Raw genomic sequence first — 27138 nt, 5'->3', positions numbered from 1 at the left:
ATAGCCATCATCCACAAAGAGGATATTTCTATCACTGTAATGGACCCTTGCGAATATAGCTCCTTTGAATGACTATCGGTCTCTATTAAGCTTAAGGACAATAGCCCTTTAGTTGGTCACCTTCTCGATCACCCACCCGGCAACACTCCTACTTTTGGGGAACATCTTTCTGACCTAATTGCCAACTGCGCACTCAAAGACATTAACCACATAATTCTGGGTGATCTCAACCTACGTTGGAATGAATCCAGCAACGCCCTAATCCAATCGCTTAATTCTCTCCTTTGTGACAATAACCTTTTCCAACATTGCTCCGAAGAAACCCACAACAAAGGAGCGATCTTGGATGTCATCATTGCACAACAAGACACAATTAAAATCGACAACATCCTCCCTGTGGACTGGTCGGATCACCACATGATCTTATTCCACATTAATCAAGGAGTCCTATCTCTGCCTCCGGTGCAGGATCCCCCCCCAAATGGACGAGGAATTTCTCCCAGATTCCCCTGGAAGTCATGGAAGATAGGCTAAAGCTACTCCTTCCGAACGACAAAAATCTATCCACAACCGACCTTACCTCACTCTACAACATCAATATGCTAAACCTCCTCGACCAACTAGCACCACTGAAACAAAGAAAGAACAGAGCCATTCCATCTAGATCCTGGTTCGACTCCGACACCAATGAAGAAAGGAGACAATTAAGAGCTGCAGAAAGACAATGGAGAAGTGTACCTACTATCTCCCACAGAGACAAACTTAGATCCATCCGGAAGAAGTACAACAACCATATCAAGAGCAAGAAATCCATGTATTTCCGATCAGCTCTAGACAACGCAAAGAACAGACCCAAGGAGCTCTTCAGTATTATTAAACAACAAACCTCCAAGCCGGATTCCTCCCTCGGACAGGCCTCCAAAGAACGTTGCGACAACTTCGCCAACTTCTTTAATGACAAGGTCTCCAAAATCGAGCGCTCTCTGGTCATCAACTGCGCTCCACAACCCCATAGCAGCCGGGGGAGGGTGCTTGGTAGCGCTCCACCACCAAACTCTAAACCATGGTCACTCTTCCAGCCCATTCTAGAAGAGGAAATAGTCAAACTTATCTCCACCTCGAAACCTTCATCTCACACCCTTGACCCCCTTCCTGCTCTGCTAACCAAAAAACTGAAACTCTCCCTAGCCCCACTGTGGTGCAGGATCATTAATAGCTCCTTACAAACCGGAAATGTCCCAGATTGCCTGAAAGTAGGACAAGTCACTCCATTGCTAAAGAAACCTGGCCTTGATACAAACGACTTAAATAACTTCAGACCCGTCTCCAATCTTCCTCTCCTTTCCAAAATACTAGAAAGGTGTGTTCTCCAACAACTAACACAGCACTTGACCAATACCAACCTCCTTGACTCACATCAGTCAGGATTCAGGAAAGGGTGTAGCACGGAAACTGCAATCCTTAACATAATTGACGACATACACAAATCACTGGACCAAGACCAATGCTGCCTCCTCATTCTCCTCAATCTATCTGCAGCATTCGACACAGTTGACCATATTCTTCTCCTCAAAGCCCTCGAAGAAAGGGCTGGACTAGATGATATGGTACTCAATTGGTTCTCCTCTTTCCTGCATAATCGCTCACAAAGAATCAAAATGAGAAGCTTTGAATCCGACCTTCATCCAGTCATTAGAGGAGTTCCACAAGGTTCAGTGCTCTCCCCTCAACTCTTCAACATCTACATGGAACCCCTCTCCACCTTACTTAGAAAAGCTAACATCCCCTTCCACCTTTACGCAGATGATACCCAAATCTATCTGGAAATCTCCTCGGCGCAAGACATTCACAGACTCAACGAAACACTAAAGGAAGTCCAATGCTGGCTGTCTAGCAACCATCTAAAGCTGAACCCTGACAAAACTTAATTACTCCTCATCTCGAACAAAGAAGAGAACCCACAAATGATCGAATGGCTAAAAGATATTGACGCGCTAAATAAGAATCTCTCCCTAGCGGACTGTCAAATCACTTGGCATCACACTTGACTCCAAACTAGATCTAACCAAACACATCAAGATCTCGGCTAAGAGCGCGTTCCTTAATCTGAAGCTACTAAGCAAAATAAAACCTTTCATTCCACCCAGTGATCTCAAACAAGCCACCCAAGCACTGGTACTATCAAGGCTTGACTATGGGATTGCAATCCTCTCTGGAATACCCAAAATACATCTGGCTCCTCTGAAAACAACCCTCAACACGGCTGCCAGAATGGTCATTGGAACAAAGAAATTTGACCACATCTCTCCGGCACTAAAAGAACTCAAATGGTTACCAATTGAATTGCGGGCGAACTTTAGAACAGCCTGCCTCACCCACAAAGCCCTTCACACTGGCAAACCTGAATATCTGGCATCCAAACTTAAAAAAGCAGGTCAGAACAGGAACCTCAGAAGCTCTAACACCCTACTCCTGATCCCACTAAAAACTCGAAAACAAAAAACCAAGAATCGGTCCTTTGCCGGGAATGCACCCACGATTTGGAACTCTATACCCCCTGACATCAGAACTATTCGTTCTTTCCCTAAATTCAAGAGTCAGCTCAAAACCCTGTTCCTTGATCGTTCCTTAACTATCAGATAGGTTCACCCTGGAGTGCACCTCAAATGTCTCTTTGCACTGTATTGTACTTTGCTATGCTATGTTGGCTTTCTTTTGCACCGCCTTGTACTTATGTGAAGCGCTCCGATACCTTGCGGTCTGGCTAGCGCTATACAAAACTTCCAAAATAAATAAAATAAAAACAAAAATAAATAAATTCTCTCTGTATTCCCACTCAAAGAACTAATGCATCTATTAGTAAATACATGTTCTGCTATTCATGACCAACTGTGTCACTTAGCAGGTGGTTAACTCAAGCACTCCTCCATGCCTGACAGCCAAGAAAAAGATCTTGTATAGGTCTAGCGATATCTGAAGCAAAATCCTGCTTTCCTTAAGCCCACAATCTGCAGCAAGGAGAAGACCAGACATGTGTGATTTGCAACTATACAAGAGTAGATTTGGGAGACTTTATCCTTTGTTTACTGACAAACTGGGCAGAACAGCCATCTCTTCAAACATCACCTTGTCACTTTATTACCACCCAGTCATCTCCTGGAGAGAACCAACCTAGCTAATGTAGTTCCCCTACATTTCCATCCCAAAGCGGCTCCCACTCCTTGTTGTTCCTCTTTAGTCAGCCACTGCGCCTATAAGCGCTCAGCTGACTTTTAGATGGGATCAGGCTTTATATAGAACATACATCAAGAAGACTAGTAGATTCCTGTGACTATTCACCGACACCTTTAGATACCCACAAAATACACTCCTACCTCAATATACACACACACACACACACACTTACTTTTCCTCTTCGGTCAACTGGTGATAAACCATAGTTTGCTGACGTAGCATACTGAGTTCCAAGTCCATCATTTGTGTTCTAAACAAATTCAGGCTTCTTCTCATCATTTGCAGTTCTTGAAATGTGTTCTTATGGAAAAAAAAATACAAAAGTGGTGTTTTAAATAGAATAGATCGTTGAAAGCTTGAAATTTATTCTTGGGGTTTCACTACCAAAAACTTACTTCATATAGAGGCAAGATAGCTGGTCTCGGAGGAACAAAACCAGGATTCACCACTTCGTTTCCCCTCATCATAGGATACTAAAAAATAAATACAATACAAATGTTAACAAAGAAAACAAAACATAGGTCAAACACGGATGACTCGCCTTGAATCCAGCGGACGGTCTACATGGCTATAACAAGTGAAACCAATTTTACCTGGGTGAACAGTAGGAAAATAAAACAACTTTAGCACGTACAAGAAGTCATAATTTGGCTGAGTTTAGTGAACAATATCTAAATCAACTGTACTACATTGCAGGAAAGGAATAGACTATAAAGCGATGTTAACAGCTGAAGGTATGAATGTTAAACTCTCTCCTGCATCGCAATACTGTGGCCAAGATTGCCATTACAGTCTGATATTTTGTTGGCCTTAACTGCATTCGTTTAATTCCAACGTTCAAACTATTATTTTAGCACACTAGTTAAATACATCTTTTAAAATGTGCTACATTCTAAAGGAATGCCACACTTCGATTCAAATTCCAGACAATGCTTATTTTTTCATTATTACTTCAACAATTACAAATACCTTAAAAAAGATTCAAAGCTAAAGATACCAGTGAAATGGGTAACAGTCGGAATCATTAGAAGGTCATTGGCATTAATTGATTTAATGTTACCTGCCTCAGTAGAGAATGCATGTATTTATAAGCACGTAATCATCATCTAAGTTGGCACAGAACAGTTTATTCCACATTACGTTAACAGTTTCATACCAAGTGAAGCAGAGGTCATTTAAATAATCCTAGTTAACAAAGCTATCGGTCAACTACAAGTTAAATGGAGGGATGCTCAACAGAACAAGCCAAGTACAAGTTCTTATGATCAGCACTGGAAAATGGGGCAGGTCGTAAATTACGCTAAGGAGGCAATAGAAAGTGGGGTCAGACATTTTCTGTGATGACTTAAAAAGACAGAATGAATGGGCATCAAATAAAAAATGAGACTAATACGAGGCTGTATTCAATGCCTTTGCCAGGTTTAGTGAATTTTGCTCCAACAATTTCTGAGAAAAAACTGAAAACATAGCCATTAATGAATGTAGATCTCCATTATCCTGTTTGAAAAGATCAAGAGAAGTATAATACATTAAGTCGGGTCTGGTGGGTCAGTAGACTAATGCATCCACTGCAAGCATCTAAGTTTGAGCTCATATTCACAGGTTTAAATATGAGATATGAGGCTGATAACAAGAGTACCTCTGAGTTGGGTAATAAAAGGATATTCAGCAAGATACCTCTCAAAGTGAACGTGCACTTTACAAATAAGTGGCAAGGTCATTCAGACCACCTACCTTTTCATGATCACTCTCCTTGCCTGTGATGATAAACAGTGCAAAGAAAAAAATTAGCTAAGTACCTCAACCCTCTAGCCTGCACCAAGACTCAGTGTGAGGGCAAAAGACAGAGGTTGGATTTGAGGCGAGGGCAGGTATTTAATGCTCCCTATTCTTGCCAAAGGTGTAGGAAGTAGTAGGACAAATCGCTTGCAAGCCTTGTCAATAGGCAAGAGAGGCACAGGCCAGCTTTCCCCTAAGCTTTTCCTCCCCAAATTGTCTACAGACGATGAAGGGAGGCAGGAGTACTGAGGCATTGCAATATTGCTGCAATGTCCAACACTAACCCGGACATCAGATTACTGTCCATGTACCGCTAGAATTAGCAAAAAGTCTACTGTGCCTACTGCTAGAATCAAAGAATCAAAAGAGGGCCTTGACTCGTTACTCAGTGAGGCTGAGTCCAACTAATACAATTAACCAACAGAGGAGCCAAAACTGGGGTTCCAATAAACAGAACTGGTTTCAATGAGGGTTGTTTTGATTAAATCAAGTAACAACCGGTTGACTTGTTAAACCGAGCAATTTTATTTTTTGCAAGCGGTCATAATTTCAAATTTTAACACATTGTTTGTTGTGCGTGGAAAATACAAAAATGAACAATGGAATACGTTTTATATACAATATATACAGACATATAAATGCAACATATCAAACACACTTGGCCATACATTCATACACAGACAATAAAAAGTGAATACAAAAGATACAAAAAACGCTATGTCCAAGCAACTGGCAAAAGATCAGTAGACAATATTTTCTATTTTACAATGTCGTTGTGATTGTCATGAGATCCCTCAATGTTGTGTTTCCCAACAGGTTTTTTAACAGCAGCTGCAAGCGGGCGAATTCAATGGCGCTGCTTTGTTATTTTCTTTAGCGGCTACTCCTAATCGAGGCTGGAGCAAGGCAGAAGTCCTTCTCCCTCGCTGGTGTGTACGGATCCAACGTCTGGAGACCTCGTTGGGAAACACAACATTGATTAAATATTCTCAAGGTGTCGATTGAACCTATGGATTGAGAACCAACATTCGGTCCTGAGGAGAACCCCACTTACTGTTAGGGGTTTGAAACGCGTCGACCAGCTTTTCTGTCCCGCTTCTGGCTACCAGTATTTTGTCAAAATCGAGTATTCATAAATTTGGTTTCATGAGGGATCTCATGACAATCACAACGACATTGTAAAATAGAAAATATTGTCTACTGATCTTTTGCCAGTTGCTTGGACATAGCGTTTTTTGTATCTTTTGTATTCACTTTTTATTGTCTGTGTATGAATGTATGGCCAAGTGTGTTTGATATGTTGCATTTATATGTCTGTATATATTGTATATAAAACGTATTCCATTGTTCATTTTTGTATTTTCCACGCACAACAAACAATGTGTTAAAATTTGAAATTATGACCGCTTGCAAAAAATAAAATTGCTCGGTTTAACAAGTCAACCGGTTGTTACTTGATTTAATCAAAACAACCCTCATTGAAACCAGTTCTGTTTATTGGAACCCCAGTTTTGGCTCCTCTGTTGGTTAATTGTACTGCTAGAATCAGGCAGATTAGTATTTCAAAAATAAAACTCACCTTTTCAGAACATTCCTTGGCGATCTAGGCCCTTTAGTTGTTAGCATGGTCCACTGCGTTACTTCACACCCGTGACGTTATTTCATCCATACAAATCCCCTTTCTTACCTCCCTAACCTGTTAGATATAATGGTTTGCTCTTGGACATGGTCTAGTTTAATTTCTTCCTGCTTAAGTAAAGTTTTGGGAATTTTGGTTGACCTATATATCAGTGTGTTTCATGTAAAGGGTTTAATTACCGTTGGGTGCCAAATAAAAAAATCTTAATAAATAATACCTAGTCTAAACAGGAGCAGTAGTCACCAGACTTGGCCCTTCCTCAGTCAATAGACATAGCGGCATAAAACTAGTAACCAAATTGTGGTTTCATAACTTGCAAAGGAAAAAACTGGGAGGTCTTGGCTTACTCCATGGTGTAAAAAAATACATAAAAAAAAACACTATTGGGACCCATCCAAACTGGCAGATTAAAAGAAATGCTTTGCAACGCCACTACATTTAAGAAGAAGAAAACATGTCGACAAGTACACAAGTAGATGTTTCTTTTTTCGCTGAGCTCTGCTGGTCAGTAGCTTTGCTGGAAAAGGCATTAAACAAAAACAAAACAAAAAAACCTGAAAATAGTTTATGACTCACTGAACTGTTACATAACCGATGGTATCATCTCAAGAACAAAAAATAAACCTGACGAGTCACCATGATTTTTAGAGGATTGCAATTATTTCAAAATGGCAGACGAAATTAAAAAAAGCTTCGTTTTATTTATTTAAAAAAACCTTATTACAATAATGGACATTGAGGACAGCAAGACTAGGCACAAGGCATCCCATTAGTCAACGTCCTACTCCCAGCACCCACTGATCATTGTTGAAAGACGTGCACTGCGTGTTTTACACCAGGGATAGGTGAATCGAGTAGAACAATGGCACAGTGTGTGGAGGAAAGACATCCCCTGGGTCAAGAGCCTGTCATGCAGTAGGCTGTGCTCTGGGAGCAGGAAGTAGTGGGCTATGGGGAAGGATATGCTCTTAATTCATAGAGGGTTTTTAGGAGCTAGGCAGGGCCAGACTACCACACTCCGGGTCCAATTGTCTCTGTGCTAGACAGAACTAAAGGAAGGAGGAAGAAGCCAAGCAATGCACATTGCCGAATAATGTATATAGTGACCTCTGCTTTCGGGTGTGGAGGTCAGGTTGCAGAGCAGGGTTCAAGGCCACACCCAGCGCCTATGGTGTGCATCTACATTTTGTCGTTTTGAAGGCATGTGCTCGATCCACACAACTGAAGCTCAAAGTGGTTTGGAGAATTGATGCAGGGCACGGCAAAAGGACATGCTCTGCACCCAATGTTTTAGGAGCTGGTGAACTGTGCACAGGGCAAACCCATTCCATCAGCCCAATGTCTGGTATGAAGACGCCCAAGCAATACACAGTGGAACCACAAGGAATGGTCTCACAGGTATGGTCACTAAATACCAAGAGACTATGTGGAGTTGTCTACTCTTGGGGATCCTGTGCCAAGCAAACACTGCAAGTGGAAAAAGACTATGAATAGCGGACTGTACTCTGGATGCAGATGAACTGGGTGTAGGTTCTAATCAAAGGGCTAACCGCAGACCCTGTGATCACTGCTCAAGGCCAAAGGCAGTGAGTTTGGCCTTTTTTGGAGGGGGCGAGGAGACAGTGCATATAAAAATTTAAATTCATTGATGAAACCCTTCTAAATGATCAGTTATGGTATACTGTCCGAGACAAAAGGCAAGAAATGTTTCTAGCTTTGCCAATGGTCTCAGCTCACCACCATTTGCCTTGCAAACTCCTTTAAAACTGGACAATGTGGCCACCTTATTAGAAGTACAGAAAATAATATATGGTCATCTCTAAGAACAATATTTACTTAACACCAAGTTATATCTATACACAACTTGAAGGCCATCTTAGAAGTACAAAAAATAAAATTCCAAGATAGTCTACCACCGTGATTGGCTTGGTGAATGCTGGTGCAATTTGAAAACAACGTTGCACTGGCAAAGCTAACAGAAGAGAAGTAGGAGAAAGGTGGCCGGAAAGATGGAGGGGGGGAGAGGCAGAGGAATGAAAGTGTGCACAACGAGCTGCGGTAGTGCTCCAAGATCTTGAAACAGGAGAGCAAGAAATGTACTCCTGACTTTGCACTTCATGGTAGTACCATGCGCAATCACAAACTGCGAAGAAAAGGTGGAGGAAATAGGTTCCATAAGATCAGCAGAATTAGAATAAAGCTCATCCGGTCTCAAACCAGGGTAAAGCATAATTGGTGGCAGAATAGGACAAACACAAGAATAGGCAGGAAATATTCTGATCCAGAAGCAGGAATTGAAATGGACAAGCAAGCCATTGAATCATTAGCAAGTGAATGGCCCCAAATTTAAATTCGCAAACTTAACTCCATCTATGCATCTCTCGTGACCTAGCAGACAACTTCACATAAGACTATTCTGGTGACGTTGGGTGGCCCATGGTATTGCTGAAACTGCTCAAGGACTCTGCAGCATACAGTCCGCAGGGGCTGAACCCAATGCTCCCCCAAAAGGGGCTGTGGGAAAGGTATTTCCTTCTGCCAAATATCATCCTGGAGGAGAAGGTATGCTGAGAGAAGAGACCACTTTGGCTGTGCCCAGCAACCCTGGTTGCAGGGTTTGGCCTCTGGACCAAGACTCTCTTGGAGGGGAGGCGACGGGAGGGTGTGAGCATCAATGTAGCTTTGGTCTTCATCCATACCGCCTTGCAATGCCAGAGAGGAAGAGCAAAAAGCAAATAGAGTGAAAATACAAAAAACTGCTGAAAAAATGCTCCAGCAGAATTTCCAGTGCATTTTAGCTCATCCTTTAGCTGAATGTCACGTTGCTACCCATTAACCGTTCAATTCCCCTCCCCTGTATCAAAAAATATCACACATGCCTCCAATCACCTTTATAACCATCATTTTCTCAGCAGCAAACAGGCAGACTAACAGTCTCACAGTCCCGTTAGACAAGATAGGAGCACATGGGCAACACGGTCTAGCCACGTTTCTTCTTACTTAGCAGGGTACGACCACACTGATTTACAGATTACTGGCGTCACAAAGGTGGGGGCTAATCAAACCTGTAGGGTCATTCTGGTTTAAAGCAGCCAGCTTTAACCCCTCTCAAACCATTCAGACACCCAGCTTTCTAACCATTTAATTTATGTAAAAAAAATCTTACACGCAAACTTAACGGAAAGGTGCTGGAGCACTGTCCATTTATTGAGAGATAAAAACAATATTTTATCTAAGGGTTCAACTTGAAGCTGCTAATCCGAACACCCTGAGAGTAGGAGGACCTACTGACCTAAAAGTGTATAATTACTTTCTGAAAGAAACTGCTCAGACACCAATTCTAAATGCTTGAGTAGGGTGTGTTACGAGGTGGGCGTATTGCAGGAAAAGATTTACTTGGCAATCTTTACTTTTAAATTTAACAACTTGCTTGCCATATTCTGCGAGCCCTCGAGACACTTAATTTGACCTGCAGATATGATGGGTGAGGCAGCTGTAGGGCGATAGAGGAAGATTTGAATCGGACTGTTGCTTCTAGCAGCACTCACTCTTTTTGGCTTCTATCAGTGACTTTGCTGTTGCATGGGAGATCTTTTAATGGGTAATCGAAGTTTAGGGCACACTGCTTTTTTTATTGACTGAGGGAGCTAAAAGTTTCTGTTTTTCCACGTGTTTGAAGATATTGACCCATATTTGATTTAGAAAGTGCAAATAGTACTGTTAAAATGTGGCTAATTTAGTGAGTTGGACCTGCAGTTAAGAGTGGATTGGTTTTAATGCAGGTCTTACTTCTTGTTGTAAAGTTTCTTTCAGACACTAGTTTACGTCTAGTTCTTTCTTGCCAGCATGTGGTAGTAGAAAACAGTCCTCGGTGGGTTGAACATAAATTCGGTGTGAAGGTAAAGCATCGATTTTAGCTTTACAATGGTCATCATAGGAGGCAATCATAATGTATAGCTGGGTGCTTGTCTGCATACTGGTAAACGGATGCAAAATTCAGTGCTTAATTTGAGCCAGTGGTTGCAGACGGGGCTCACTGGTACTCGTTTTTGATGACCATTTTTTTTCCATCATCAGACTTTTGCCTACTAGGAGATAGAAAGATACAAAAGGAAGAAAGGAGGAGGAACGGAGAGAAAAAAAACTGACTAAGGGAAAAAGCAGGGATAGCAAGCAACCTGCAAGAGTGATAAGGGGTAGGAGTGTAGGGTGGCAGGCGAAAAAAAAGGCATGATGTGGAATAAAAAATACACATTACCAATACTACTTGGATTTGTAGAGCACAGCTTATCACCCATATGGTGCTGTCCACAGGCAGGGTAGATTAAGTGATTTGACCAGAATCACAGGATGTTGGGCTCGGACAGGGATCCCCAGCTCTGAAGTCGGTAGCTCTGGTACGCCACATCCTCTCTCCCACACAGCCTTGGCATTTGGCATTCCCTATATCCTGAAGTGCCAGCCCCAGATTCCAAGCTACATTTTGGGCCCAGTACTTCTTTTACAAATTAATCACTACTCCTCTGGAATCAGAGCTCACAGCACTTGTAAGTACATGTTGAATATGGCAAAGCAGTAGCTAAAATCCAGTAGGAACTCACGCCCCCACATCCCCTCTCCCCAGCCAACAGCCACTAACTAGCTGAATGTCGCACATGACTCAAGACATCCACCAGACTGATGTACATTCCAAGCGATATGGCCTGTGACACTGTGGGAGTGGTTCTTAGTAGCACACAGGTATTGCAGATGAATCACTAATATGGGAGGAAACCGTCTCTGCTGAAAACGTGTTTGGAGTTGGGACAGACTCATTGGAATGCCCTGGAGTCAAAGTTTGGGTAGGTGGCGAAATATAAGTCTACAAACTAAGCAAGCAGCTTCAAAACAGTAAACACAATCTAGCCAACACAAATGGCACTGAAGAGAAAGGTGCTGTAAAAGGCAAACTATCACTATTTACTATTGTTGTGTTAAAATCTAGATTGCGACGTAAACATTATCGGCGCCATCTTGTCCCCTTTTAGGCTCATATGTGCGCGTAAGTAGCAGCCATTTTGAATGCCATGGCCTCTCTGCCCACTGCCGATAGCCAGCGCCTCTCTCTCTCTCTCTCTCTGACCCCGCAAGCATCCCCCGCGTGCTGACAGCCCACACTCTCACATGCTTGGGGCATAAACCACCCCTTCAGCGTGGCCCTGCCTCGGAGCCACATCCCGTACCCGGCTAACACCTCCCTCCGTCCCTTTGATGATCACACATCCTTTGATGAACCCCCTTCCTCTGTGCCCGATTGTCCGGCCCGATCCCAGGCCATCACCTTGCCCTGCGGATGCAGTTTATTGCCCCTTACGGTAGGAAGCTGTCCCTCTTCAAAGAATCTATGACTGATCAAAGCCCCCACCCCATGAGATCCGATCAGCCACACACATTCCGGGAACCGGCGGAATATCCAGCTGCGCGATAGTCATCACCTACTGAGATCGGGGTGGGGACTTTCACTGTAAATGTGTGGGAACGGGTTTGGAAGCGGGGATTCCGGGGATGCCTTTCCGTACTTCAAAGTAGTGACAAGAACATGTTTCATACAATAAAGCCATAAACCTGTGTATAAGAGGCCAGGCCTCAGAGATGCGGTTAGAGCACCTCGAGAAGATACCCTGTTGTCTGATTTGACGTGTTCTGCTCCGTCGGAATAAACTCCTGTTTCCTGCCTTCCTGTCTCCAGCGCCTGCCTCTTTGTTTGGTAATATTGAATGGTATGAGAGGCGGCTAACGCCGGGCAAACACTGATGGTTCTTGGTCGACATCGGCCCTACCTTTCAACAATTGGCGTCCCAAACGTGGGGCCCATCAGCGACGCGTGGATCCAGTGGGAGAGGTCCCAACGACAGAGTGAACGACTGCAACGATCGGGAAGAGCGCCTGCCCGATAGACCCTCGTCTGGCAGCCAATCATCCGAACTTCACCGGTTCCGAGCAGACCTCTCTCGAGTGATCTACGGTCCTGACTGGGAACCATCAGGAGTGCCACAGCAATTACGGAGAATAGAGGACGATCAGGCGCTGGAAGCGGAAGACGAGAAACCGTCCATGCGGTCCGGGTAAGGTCGTGTAACACGACGAATTGCGAATTGATTGTTTGATTGTTTGAAAATACTAGTATTACTCATTTGATTGTTTCTGAGAGATTCTCTATTTGCAAACAAGCACAGAGTCGCAATACTCTGTTTAGTCTTTGCAGATAGTGAAGGGTAGGTAACGCAGGTTTTTTGCCCCCGTTGTAATCCGTCGTGCCTACTTCCCACTCCATTTGATTGATTGTTATCCAAGCATTTACTGTTTTGGAATTGGTTCTCTTTGGGTTATTCTCTATTTACAAATAAGCACAGAGTCGCAATACTCTGTTTAGTCCTTGTGAATAGTGAAGGATAGGTAACGCAGGCATTTGCCCCCGTTGTAATCCGTCGTGCCTATTTTTATCCCTCATTTGATTGATTGTTTGTCCGAACATTGATCGTTCGGAATGGTTCTCTTTGGGTTATTCTCTATTTACAAATAAGCACAGAGTCGCAATACTCTGTTTAGTCCTTGTGAATAGTGAAGGATAGGTAGTGCAGACTTTTGTCCCCTTTGTAACCCGTCATGCCTATTTTTGCCCCGTTTGTTGGTAGTTGGTTCAGCCCGGACCGCTTATTAGAGGTGAACCATCCGGCTCCACTGGAGGGCACCCCTAATAAGGATATGTTTTTTTTTTTTTTGTGTAAGACCTTTATTAGCATCAGTCAATTGTACACAGCAGAGAGCCTACAACCCGGGGGCCGGCTCGCAGAGTGTGAGCAAACAGTAAACAAAGGACAATAATAGTAAGATCTGTCTCGTCAATAGTTGGAGCCGTCCCCCGCCCAACCTCTGCAGATCTCGCAGATAGCACTGTAACAGGAGTCTTACATTTTGTAATTTTATAGATAGGAACAGTGAAAGAACTCAACTTAAAGACCTGACATTGAAACCATCTACTTTGGAATGTACGTTCATCCTAACTGATCTGGTTCTCTCCCCAGGATTATTAAATAAACGTGTCCAGCCTGCACTGGATATATTAGCACCCCTGAATGCAACGGTAGGCAGCTACCCCTCTGTCTTCACCTCCAGGGAGTTGACAGTCTGTTAGGAAGCTCCAATAATCTTTGGGCCTAGATTTTGCAGGGAGGTTCTCCTCGTATGTCATTAGTTTATCTCTACAGACGGACATGTCATGTAGCCATGTGGATTTCTTAGGTACCTTGCGGCTATGCCAGCATTGTGCAACCTGTCTTTTAGCCAATTATAAAGATATAACGCAGAACTTCCGCTTTAGTGCACGAAATTGTGGGACAATGCCAAGGAGACAGGTTTGTATTGTGCATGCCACCTCCTCCTCTAGCATGACAGTGAGCGTGGAGGTAATGTCCGCCCAGTACTCTGATATCTTGGTGCAGTACCAAGCTAGATGTGTAAAGTTCGCACCTTCCCTGTTACATCTTTTGCATCTATCCTCGTCTTGGAGTCCGAATTTAAGCAGTTTTGTAGGGGTATAGTATGCCTGATGAATGAATTTGTAGTGTATAATTCTCAGATTTCCATTCGGCGTGAGTATTTGTGTCAATGCACAGGTGCTTTGCCAATCCTCATCTGATAACGTATTCTCTAGCTCTGAATCCCATCGTGCCTTAGCCTTCGTGGTAGGCCTTGCTATCTCGGACTGTGCTGCTGCGTACAATCTAGACACCAAGTGTGATAAGTCTTGTGTGGTGATAATTAGCTGTAGCGGCGCCAAACAATCCGGTTCCCCAGGAAATGACAGATAGTGTTCTTTCAGTGCGCGTGTTAATCTATAATACGTGAAGCGGAACATGGGGGTCTTGTTTTGAATATATGTTAAATGTTCGATGTCCAGGAATGTGCCCTCTTGAAACGGGTCTCCCATCTTATCTATGACTGCGCTCCGCAGGAGAGACATGCCCACCTTTTCACTAGTGACTGACAGCGCGTGGTGGTGATGTAAGGGCATTGCTGGTGCATATAACGGGAGCTTGTGGGCGAATTGTCTGAGCTTACGCCAGGCTTTCACTGTAGTATCTATGGTGTTTATATCTTTCGCATGCAGTGGTGATCTAGCATGTGATATTATTGCTGACAGGGGGACAGGATCCGCGTCTCCCTCTTCAATGGCCCTGTGAGTGAGATATGGTATCTCATGATACCAATAGGCCGCATACTGCGCCTGGGCACAAAGATAATACAGGAGGAAGTCTGGTACTCCAAAACCGCCATGTATATATGGGAGCGTCAACGTTTGGAGATCTATACGGGCTTGTTTGCCAGCCCATATCAGTGTCAGTACTAGTGACTTGATGCGGCGAAATACTTCCCCGGAGGGTGTGATGGGAATATTGTTAAAAAGGTACAGCAGTTTAGGTAATATATTAATTTTTACTATTGCTATCCTATCCGCCAGTGATAGTGGCAAGTGAATCCAGCGTTGGATTTTGTCTTCCAGCTTGGATAACACTACCCCGTAATTAGCACGTATGACTTCCTCTGGATCTCTATGGTACATGACCCCTAGATAGCGAATGGGATCCTGTTGCCATTCCAGCGGGTAGTCTATGTCAAAGGGAGTGGTAGTGTCCGTTAAGGGTATTATAGAAGATTTGGACCAGTTGATTGCCAGTCCTGAATGACCCCCGAATCTAATGTATTCTCTGAGCAGATTATTCAGATGAATTTCGGGATCGCGTATATATAGCAGCATATCATCTGCGTACAGAGATATGTGCAGTGGTCTGGCCATAAATTGCAAAGCTGATTTGTTAATAAGGACATGTTTACTAAATATGGACTAGTCGCCGTGGCTTATAGTAAGCTGTGGCATAAATACACGAGAAAGGATCGGGAAAGTCAGTGGCCACTGATAGGGTCCTTTGATAACGATAAAATAAACGCGCTGGAAACAGCCCTTTATAACAATAAGACAACACCCACTATGCTCGATAGCTTCGGCATGTGGCGCAAAGAAACAGAACAGCGGAAGAAGAGAAATGAGGTCAGGTTAGAAAAGGAATTACGCAAAGCAGCTCACCTGGCCGCTAACAAATTAAAGGAAGAAATAAAAGAAAGAGGAAACCAAGCTAAAACAAGATTCCAAATCATCTGGCCAGTGTCCCGTCAGGACACCCTCTACACTTTACCTCGAGCTACCTTCGAAACAGCGAACGAACGATGATTTACTATTAGGTCCCCCGATCATCTACATGCCCCCTCCATACGCCCCTTCCCAACCCTTAGCGCAGCACCCGCAACCCCCACCGACAGGCGAGAGTAGTGCCGGAGCCTCGGTCCTCATGGCCTCTGCGCCGACCGAGCCCCTCGTACCCAGCGCAGCACGAGCAGCGACTTCGGATGATCCCGAAGCTGGGAGGAAAGACCCTGCTAGATCGAATAGATTAAGTAAGGATGAACGAGCTGGGATCGATAAGATTGTAAAGACACTGGTGGTGCGAAAGGAAAGTGAGGATTATATAACGGATATGTACAATACATATGCCGATAGCCACAGACGACACTTTGTCGTACGCCTTTGTTACCATACCCTTAATGCCTATGCCTATGAAGACCGATACCAAGGAAAAGGCCCTGAAAACCTAACGACTCTGTATAGGAAAGTTGATGTCGGAGATGGAGACGAGTGTGATGTGAAGAACCTCTTCACGCGTACGCTTGAAGTTTTCCGCCACCTGACGGAACAGAAACCAAAGACTAACACCACGACTCCTGCAGCAACTGAAGCCGGAGTAGAAAAAATTGACACGATGATGCCCATAAAGGAGGCCGCTCCCTATTGGGTTCCCCCACGAGGACAGGGAACACACGACGATATTAACCACCAAGATGCGAGAGGGAGGGTAGTTTACAACTGGGTTTACCAACCATGGGATCGGCAAGACATCCTGACTTTCCGAAAGTCCTTGCCTGATCTGCGAAAGAACCCCACAGCCTTCTATACAGAATTAGCCACCGCTTTGGGTTCAACGATTAGACCCTAGCGGATATCGATTTGTTTTTCGGGCTATGTCTGCCAGCTGATGTGTGGAAGCAAATCCGGAAAGTCGACCACCTTGAGCTGTTCGGACATACCTGGATACAACTCGGTAATGTTGACAAACAGCGGGAACCGGGACAGAAACCTTTGAAGGCCATTCTAGACCTACCAGATAAGATCGTGCAGAAATTAAAAACCCTAGTTCCAGAAAGGAAGGTGGACTGGTCGATAGTAACGGCCTGTCGCCAGAAACCCCAGGAAGACGTATCAGAATACTTCTCCCGGTTTGAAACGGTGTTCTCCGATTACAGCGGCCAGGACATGACCACTGCAACCGGACATCACTTGTTTGTCCAGAACTATGTGAAAGGCCTGACACCAGAAGTCTCGCAGAAACTACAGACTAGCGAGAGTAGTTGGGCGGCCTTCCAAGCCCGCAGCTATCCTTCAGATGGCTCAATACTATGAGCGACAAAAGAACGAGAACGATCAAGCGACTGAGAAGAAGAAAAAGGACTTGAAAGAGAGGGTGATGATTGCTCAGTTGCAAGGGGTGACTATAGGAAGGGAAAATTATAGAGGAAACTACCAGTCGAATGCTCCTAGAAATCCACCCCCTAGAGACCGCACACCCGCACCCGGCGCTCCACGAACAGACCTCGATGAGGACCAGTGTGCGTTTTGCAAAGGATTTGGCCACTGGAAGTCTCAATGTCCAGTTCTGCAAGAAGCACTCAGAAATAAAGACACGAGAGACGTAGCGGGCGGGCCGAGAAATAGAGGGCAGGGACGAGGGCACACAAACGACTCCAACAATGACAGACCTGGCAGACCGAACACGTTTGACCTTCCCTGACAGAATCAGTGCCAACAGTCTGACTGCGACAATGCCCACGACTTTGCATAGGACTGCCAAGGGCAAGGAAGGGATCCAGTTGAGCTCTAGGTTGACCAGCAAGGTCCTTATGTCACTGCTAAGGTCCTAGGTACGAAGTCTCCATTTCTGGTAGATACTGGTGCAACACGTAGTGCGTTGTCTAAACGATTGATTCCCAGGGCACCCTTGTCTGGCTCACATGTGACATCAATAGGTTTTGATGGAACGCCCTCCACTAATCCCTTGTCCACACCGATCTCTTTTAACTTGGACAATAACACCACTGACACGACGTTTTTGCTCTCCTCCAACACCCCCGACGCCATTATGGGACTTGACTTATTGAAACATTTTCGAGCTACTATTAGGTGTTCACAAGACGGAGTTCGAGTCATTCTGTACGACAACCCAACACTGCTCAGATCTTGTCACACACAACGCATGTTTTCCATCACTGACGCTGACTTGTCCTTACTTGACACCCTACCTCTGTACCTATGGGCAAAGACTGACTCGGACGTAGGACGCATGATGATAGACCCTGTACACATAACTGTTCGACAGGACGCAGTACTCCCAAAACTCCCACAGTATCGGATATCGCCCGAAGGCGAGAAGGCATTGGTAGAAATCATCCAGTCCCTGGTAGACGCAGGAGTGGTAGAAGTAGTTAGCAATGTTTGCAACAGCCCTATCCTACCCATTGTGAAGAAGCAGGGCGAGGGAGATGAAAAAGCGTACCGCTTCATCATCGACCTACGAGAAGTCAACAAAGTGGTTGTACCCCAGTACCCTGTAGTCTCAGACATCACCACCATTCTGACCCTGATTCCTTCCACTGCCACCACCTTCACGGTAATCGATCTCAAAAACGCATTCTTCTCCATCCCCATTCACTCAGATAGCCGCTACCTTTTCGGCTCCACTTTAAAATCCCGCTCATATAGATTTTGCAGAGCACCCCAGGGCTACACTGAAAGTCCAAGCATCTACAGCCAGGCCCTCAAGAGACAGCTGGATGCAGTCCAGTTGCCGGACGGAGTGGTGTTGATACAGTACGTCAATGATATCCTTTTGGCGGCCGACACCACTCCACTTGCAGTCACAGCCACCATCCAACTCCTGCACTTCCTCGCGGAAAATGGCCACAAGGTCTCCAAGAAGAAGTTGCAATTCTGCCAACCTCAAGTCACTTACCTAGGTCACCTCTTGTCCAAAGACGGGAGAAAACTCACACCCGATCGAATTCAGGCTATTCTAGAGACCCCTATCCCTAAAACCCGAAGCAAGTCCGCTCTTTGGTAGGCCTCACCTCCTTCTGTCGACAATGGTTGCCAAATTTCAGCCTCATTGTGAAACCACTACTTTCCCTACTGGCTAAAGATGTCCCCTTCCCGCTCCCTTGGACCCCTGAATGTCAATCCTCCTTCAAGGAACTACGAGACGCCCTTTGTTCAGCACCCGTCCTAGGAACCCCTGATTATACAAAGCCCTTCTCTCTCTACACTCACGAAAGGGAGGGATGCGCTTTGTCTGTCCTAACTCAAACCATTGGCCCCAAACAACGACCATGTGCCTATTTCTCTGCCACTCTGGACCCTGTAGCAAGAGCTTTGCCTGCCTGCCTTCGAGCAGTAGCCGCTGCTGCTGTCTCTATCCGACAAAGTGAGGGAATCGTACTCTCGAATTCTCTCACGGTACTAGTGCCTCATGCCGTTGACACCCTCCTAAACCAGACCAAGACACAACACCTGACCAGCGCACGACTGACTGGGTACGAACTGACTCTGCTAGCACCCCACATCACGTTGAAATGATGCACCACACTGAACCCAGCCACCTTGCTGCCTCTGCCTGAGAACGATCCTGATGTGCCCCCAATACATGACTGTGTGACCCTCACGGACGAACAGACTAGGAGTAGAGTTGACCTCCGAGACACTGCCTTCCCAAACCCTGACGGAGAGCTATGGGTAGACGGCTCTTGCATTAAACTCCCCGACGGCACCACCTCAGCTGCCTATGCAGTTACCACAGCCCGAACTGTAGTTGAAACCGCCCGCATCACGCAACGATCCGCCCAGGCGGCAGAACTGATTGCCCTCACACGAGCATGTATCCTAGCAAAGGGGACGACAGCAAACATTTACACGGACAGCCAGTATGCCTTCGGGGTGGTTATCATTTTGGGCTCTTATGGAAGGAGAGGGGATTTCTGACATCTCATGGCACACCCATCCTGCACGGAGATCTAGTCTCCGCTCTGACTGAAGCGGTTCTCCTCCCCAAACGACTTGCCGTGATCAAATGCCAAGCACACAAAAAGGTGACAGACATCATTGGACAGGGAAATGCACTGGCCGACATCACTGCCCGAACCACAGCTGAGAACAGGACGACGACTCGCATGTACGTGACTAGGTCACAAGCAGAAAAATGGACGGACGCTAGGGAAACTATTAGGGACATCCAAATGGCCAGCTCACCACAAGAATTGACTGAATGGGCACGGGTGGGATTAAAAGACGATGAAGGCTGCTGGCGGACAAAAGACACGAACAAATGGTTGCTACCCAACTCGTATCTGATCCCCATACGGACGATGGCCCATTCCCCTGCACACATAGGATCTGCCCCTATGACCGAACTTGTCTCCCGAGTTTGGCATAACGATAGAATTGCAGACTCAGCCAAACGATTAGTCCAGCAATGTTTAGTCTGCCTGCAACACAACCCTGAAAAAGGAACTGTCGTACCCCGGGGAGGGTTTGGGGTCCCCAACCATCCATTTGAAGTCCTACAGATGGACTATATCCAGTTAGAGAGATGTCAAGGACTGAAGTATGTACTTGTTGTTGTATGTGCTTTTAGCAAATGGGTGGAAGCCTACCCGACGCGTGACAACACTGCCATTGCCACTGCAAAAGTACTACTGAAAGAGTTCTTCCCTCGCTACGGCCTTTGCCGTATTTTATGGAGTGACAATGGCCCCCATTTTGTAGCCGAGGTTATCCAGCTTATCCTGAAAGGACTGGGGGTACAACAGAAATTCCACGCAGCTTTTTACCCCCAATCTGCTGGACTGGTCGAGCGGCACAATGCCACATTGAAACTAAAACTGGCGAAAATAGTGGCTACCACAGAACTAAAATGGCCAGACGCTCTTCCCCTAGCATTGCTGTCAATGCGTTCCACCCCCACCAAACACCACTTGACCCCTTACGAGGTCGTTTTCGGCCGGCCCATGAGTATCTGGTCCGCACCGAAACCGACATCTATTCACGACGTCCCGGACGTCCTAATGTCTGACTATCTGTATAACCTAACTAAAACACTGTCTGTTATTCATCATCAGGTGCTGCAGGCCATCCCTGATGCTTCCAGGGGCCCCGGACATACCATCCAGCCTGGAGATTTCGTCCTGATTCGGAACTTCCAGCGGGAGAAGAGACTGGAACCCCGCTGGACGGGCCCCTGGGAAGTCTTGATCACCACCCAAACAGCTCTTCGAGTGGAGGGGAAGCGAAATTGGCTGCATGCACATCACTGCAAGAAAATCTCTCCGACCCTGAGGTCGACCGAAGACGTGACCACCCAAGAAGAGCTCCTGCACAAAGACCGACCATCCCTGAGCTGCTACCCTGAAACAGAGACACTCGAATTGGCGAAATTCCCTGATACCACTGTGCCATCCAGAGAAGGGTATAACCTGCGACGAAAGGAGGGAGTTTCGGCTAAGTAAACCACTGACTAAAGTTACCATTCTCAGAGCGGCGGCCTGACACTACAAAGGCTGCCCGGAGAGAAACCAAACGAAGTCTGTGGTTCTGCCCACTACCGAGCACCTTGAAGATGATGGAAGCGCCCGATACGAAGATGATGGAAGCAACCGGACATCCGAAGACCCACTACAGAAACCCGAAAACTGACAGGTTGCACAGCTCAAAGACTATTGCTCTTCTTATCACTCTTCTCTTTTGCCTCCTCCTCATGACTACCTTCTGGATCGTGGAAGAGAACGCACCGGCTCATAAGACCTTTCTAACGACTGCACGGCCTACCACCATGAAAGAACATTACCTGGTCTCTCTTTCACCTCAAATCCAAGAAAGGCGTAAGGAGTTCTGGAACAACTCCTTCGTACAGTTGCTGCACCAACACAACCTTGCTGCCAATGCCACGAATTGCTGGATCTGTGGGTTGATACCACAGGCCACCGGACATTCCATCCCCTTCATCCCTTCACCTTTCTCTGTTCATGGCTCCTGCCTTTTTTGGCTGATCCTCTTGCAAGAGAGCTACAGAGACAATGCCACTTCCAGCAAAACTATGTCACACTTTTATCATGGAGTCTGGCTGAACAAAACCGGAAGAACTGCTGCTCCCTTTTGCCCTCTATCCTCCAATGCCTCTGTTCACATGGACATCCCCGCCAAAGAAATGGTGGAGATGCAAATATTTAACAATCCAGCCAGACCCACCTTCTCCTACCTCTGGAAACGAACAGCTGCCACCCTGACTGTGGCCCTATCTGTCGTCAATGTCTCGGGCCTTGTATGCATCACAGGCCATGGGACACAAATGGTGGGCCACAGCACTTGTCGCATCACCAGAACTTTGGACTCAACGGACCCACCCTCTTTTGTCACCTCTCCAAACATGTACTTCGTCTGTGGAACAAAAGCCTACACCTGGCTCCCAAAGGGCTGGGGAGGTACCTGCTACATTGCCTTCATCCTTCCTCCAACCTATGTGGCTCCGGCAAACCATCACCGACGGAGACGAGCAAAGGACATTGAGCAGGCCGACTCCACTGGAGCACAATTCTTGGATGCAATGAAAGGACTTGTTCCACTTTGGGGTCCGATGGCAAACAGTCGTGCCATTCGACATTTATCCCAGGCAGTCGAGACAACGATGAACATTACAGCTGGTATCCTCACAAACAATACAGCCGAGCTTCAGGCGGTCCGTCTGGTGGCTCTTCAAAACCGCCTTGTTCTAGATGTGGTTCTGGCAGACCGTGGAGGAGCATGTCGTATCATCGGGTCCAGCTGTTGTACCTACATACCAGACAATTCACCCTCCGTCTACAAGGCCATTGAACACCTCCACAGACGCTCCTCAGAAGTTCATCAGGAACAAGAAGGATGGTCGCTTGGGAGTTGGTTCTGGAGTGCTGTAAAGGACTGGGGATGGAGGTTGCTCATGATTGTACTGATACCAATCGTCGTAATATGTGGACTCTGCCTGGGTATTCAATGCTTGCCACCTCTGTGTTCACTATTTGCTAACTGTGTTTGCCCTAAGACTCCGAACTTTGAAGCTGAACGCATGAAAGCTTTGTATGATGTAGAAATCCGTAATATGATGGGGATAGACATAGATTGACAAGCTGGCTAGATATGTTGAAAAGGGAGGACTGTTAAAATCTAGATTGCGACGTAAACATTATCGGCGCCATCTTGTCCCCTTTTAGGCTCATATGTGCGCGTAAGTAGCAGCCATTTTGAATGCCATGGCCTCTCTGCCCACTGCCGATAGCCAGCGCCTCTCTCTCTCTCTCTCTCTCCCTCTCTGACCCCGCAAGCATCCCCCGCGTGCTGACAGCCCACGCTCTCACATGCTTGGGCCATAAACCACCCCTTCAGCGTGGCCCTGCCTCGGAGCCACATCCCGTACCCGGCTAACACCTCCCTCCGTCCCTTTGATGATCACACATCCTTTGATGAACCCCCTTCCTCTGTGCCCGATTGTCCGGCCCGATCCCAGGCCATCACCTTGCCCTGCAGATGCAGTTTATTGCCCCTTACGGTAGGAAGCTGTCCCTCTTCAAAGAATCTATGACTGATCAAAGCCCCCACCCCATGAGATCCGATCAGCCACACACATTCCGGGAACCGGCGGAATATCCAGCTGCGCGATAGTCATCACCTACTGAGATCGGGGTGGGGACTTTCACTGTAAATATGTGTGGGAACGGGTTTGGAAGCAGGGATTCCGGGGATGCCTTTCCGTACTTCAAAGTAGTGACAAGAACATGTTTCATACAATAAAGCCATAAACCTGTGTATAAGAGGCCAGGCCTCAGAGATGCGGTTAGAGCACCTCGAGAAGATACCCTGTTGTCTGATTTGACGTGTTCTGCTCCGTCGGAATAAACTCCTGTTTCCTGCCTTCCTGTCTCCAGCGCCTGCCTCTTTGTTTGGTAATATTGAATGGTATGAGAGGCGGCTAACGCCGGGCAAACACTGAAGGTTCTTGGTCGACATCGGCCCTACCTTTCAACAGTTGTTTAAATAAGAATACGGAGGCTGTCGGAGTCTCAAACGGTACGCAAAGGAATGCTTTTGAGTGGCACTTGCACTTATAGTGCAAAACAGTGGGAGGGCCTGGAATTGGCATTTGAACTGTGAGTGCATGCTTGTGTTGCTCTCAATTTCCTTTCACAAGTTCTGTCACTTCTCCATTCAAACTGTGGCCCCACCTGCATCCCAGGCCTCCAGTGACCAGGCTCTCCTACCTGCTCTTCGATTTTGGTAAGATGGACCCATTCGATGTCCATTCGAGGGTTGAAGACGTTAACAGAGTCTTTGACCTTTGTACTTGGAAATGGCCAGAATCCCTGCATGGTCTACTCACCTGTTATGAAGACCCTATGGCCAGACACCATTTTGTCTAGGTGATTCTACTCAATACTCCCTTTGAGATTGAACAGTCTCCAATGAGATTAATCCGTTGATGTTACAGAGTACACTTGAGACACCGTTGGGGGCTCAACTGATGCACATTAAAGGTGAGGGGTTTCCATAGCAAATGGCCATGTTTGGGACATAAGCTGCACTCTACAAATCCTGTTTATATTTCAATACAGGCCACCAGAAAGTTGGTAAGCATCTGTGCAGCAGACACGCTCTAGCCTCACACACTGACACATACCATGTTTATGGGCAATGACTATAAGTGCGCCATGAGTCATCATTGCGCTGAAATCATACGGACCCCACCAAACATGAGCCCATACATGCTACAATCAATGACTTTCAACCATGCCCTCCAAACAGCACAAAGAAACAAATGCCAGCTTGAGTGCGGCAGTGTCTTGAGATAGCAGTGACATGACCCTGAAGGACTCTGTAGAACTGTGAAGTAAGGGCTCAGGTGTGGGCAACAGAGTTCATGTTTAGAATGTGGAGTTCGCTGTTACACGCAGATGCTCGCCTACAGAGAGGCGATGGCACTCGTTCATTTACCTAGATTGTCAATGATTGTTTTCTGCCACCAGCTATGTTCACAGGCAAAGTATTTAAATAATAATGCTGCAATTACAGACTTGGCAACACATTGGGATGTCTTTGACTTTATCAGCATTCAGTTCCTCCCTGAAACTCTATGTTCATCTGTTTAATGTTTATAGAGTGAAATGAGGTTGATAAGTAGCTTAAAATATGATCGGTGTTTTTCAGGGAGATGAGGTTTACATGTCTACATTTTAGCCATTATATTGACATATTACTTTCACATCCAGCTCTCTGTAAAGATACCATCACGTTTCCTAGGTGAGGGGAACTGGTCAAGTAAATGGGTGTAAAGTGCAGGTCTGGGAAGTGATTGAAGACAGACACAAACCTATTATCAGTTTAAAGTGTTTAGGTAATCTAAAATGCATCTGTATTGCTTACAAGCATTTAGAACTCTGAATCCTTCAGAGAACTCACAGAAGAGCAGCATGACTATGTTGTTAAGATGTCTGCAGTAGACAGGTTCACGTAGAATACATTTTATCGAGGAGAGAAACATTGCAGCATTAGTGAACCAGAGAGACTAAGTCAACTTCTCAAGCTGATGTTCAATGTATGGTTTGCACTTAGTTTGAGAAGGACTTTGCAGCATTAAAGCTGGGACAGACATTTTGATGAGGACAATGTAGATTTTGAAGGGTATTCATATAGTGTTTAATAGTTAAGCAAAGTCATGGGGGGGAAGAGGGGTTATTTAGGAGTTTGTGAAATTATTTACAGGATGCGGGCTCTACAAGGTTTCTAGTGTTTCAGGAATTTGAAGCAGACACCATGCCTTTTCCAAATTGTCCAACAGATTTCTGTTGGCATTGTACTGGGCTACCATCAGTTTCTGGATTTAAAGAGATAGAAGGTACCGGTGATCATAAACCAGACCAGACCGATCAAGGAAAAACCTTTCACAGGAGGAAATCAATATTATTAATCCTAGCTGACTGTCTGGATTACACTAGCAGACACACAAAACCAACAAGCACTGGCAAAGGCAATAGGTCATCTGTTAGACCTACTGACTTTGCCTATGCCGGTTGGTGATTCTACATGGCCAACATTTTAAATAAAAATACATTTATAAAGGGGCGATGACGCTGCTGATCACTTAATTTTCTGCGAGTGCACACATCATTCTCGTACATGCCTATGAAATGACGTGGGCACTGTTATTTTGTTATTTTTAATTGATTTAATATTTTTTTTAATTTACCAATCCATATTAGATAAGTCAAAGTAGTGTGAACGTGCTTTTTTAGGCAGAAAGGTCAGCAGCAATTTACTGCCTGGCCCTCTAAAAATAAATACATACATAAATAAATCAAAAAGGGACCAAGCGGGTGAAGGCGCAAGGAGAACAACAGGGAGCGGGTGGTTGAGGGAAGCAATGTGGAGTGGTGAGGTAGGGAAAAAAACAGCACTCCAAAGAGAAGAAACACAGAAGGTACAGAAGAAGCACACAAGGGTGAAAGCTGGACAGAGCAAGGGGAAGCATACAAGACAGAGTTTGTGAGCACACAAGGAAGACGCAGCACGACAGACCAGATATTTGGTGGGGGGGCTGGGGGAGGGAGGAAGAAGCACAAGGAGGAAGCTGGAAAAAGCATGCACTCTAATGCAGTGCTGAGCAAAAAATAGTAGTACCCTAAAAGTAAGCATTGGAAGAATAGGAGTCAGCCAATCAGAGATGGTAAAAAAGCCTATGCTAAAGGGGATCCACAAAAACAAGATGGGCAAGTTGGGGACAAGGTAAGCCAGCAAACTAATGAGTATGCTTTAGAAATCATCCATGTGACATGTCTGTTTGAAATGCATCAGGAGTAGGGGTGAAAATGGTACCTGAGGTGGATGTAAATGACAGGAGTACCAGGTTCCCCACAATAGAGCATTGAGGTGTCCTGGGCTGATGCATTGTACTTTCTTATGACTCCATTTCCTTATTGGGAGAACTAAGTGGCAGGCTCTCCACCTGCATTAAATTCAGTAAGCAAGCGCTGTCAAAGCCAGTACGTCTCACATGGTTAATACACGCTTGCCAATATTTTTTTTTTACTTTATTGCTGGGGAAGCATGAATATAAAAGAAAAAAAATAAACACCTAGCAAAGGCAAAAATATTTTTGTTTTAAAAAAGCGCCCATTGCTGTAGCAGCCCCTTGCACTGAAGAGCGTAACTGTGTGGATGTGCTTCCTTGTAAAACGGCAGAGCACTGTTCACAGTCACGTCAGCCAAT

At 45.6% G+C, this 27138-nt stretch overlaps 1 protein-coding gene across 1 annotated transcript in view; it reads right to left on the bottom strand.

Moving 5' to 3' along the window:
* Nucleotides 1-27138, bottom strand: part of ITPRID2 (ITPR interacting domain containing 2) — a 207673-nt gene that overhangs the window by 48885 nt on the left and 131650 nt on the right. The window contains exons 12-13 of the mRNA XM_078681472.1: nucleotides 3630-3707; nucleotides 3407-3534 (exon numbers count right to left, since the gene is read on the bottom strand). Of these exons, the coding sequence (XP_078537598.1) occupies nucleotides 3407-3534; nucleotides 3630-3707 (206 nt within the window). The remainder of the gene's footprint in view (nucleotides 1-3406; nucleotides 3535-3629; nucleotides 3708-27138) is intronic.

Source organism: Lissotriton helveticus, chromosome 3_1, assembly GCF_964261635.1.
Source record: "Lissotriton helveticus chromosome 3_1, aLisHel1.1, whole genome shotgun sequence".
NCBI classification, from domain to species: domain Eukaryota; kingdom Metazoa; phylum Chordata; class Amphibia; order Caudata; family Salamandridae; genus Lissotriton; species Lissotriton helveticus.
Note: the sequence above shows the minus strand (reverse complement) of the source record. Positions and strands in the feature narration are given on the sequence as shown.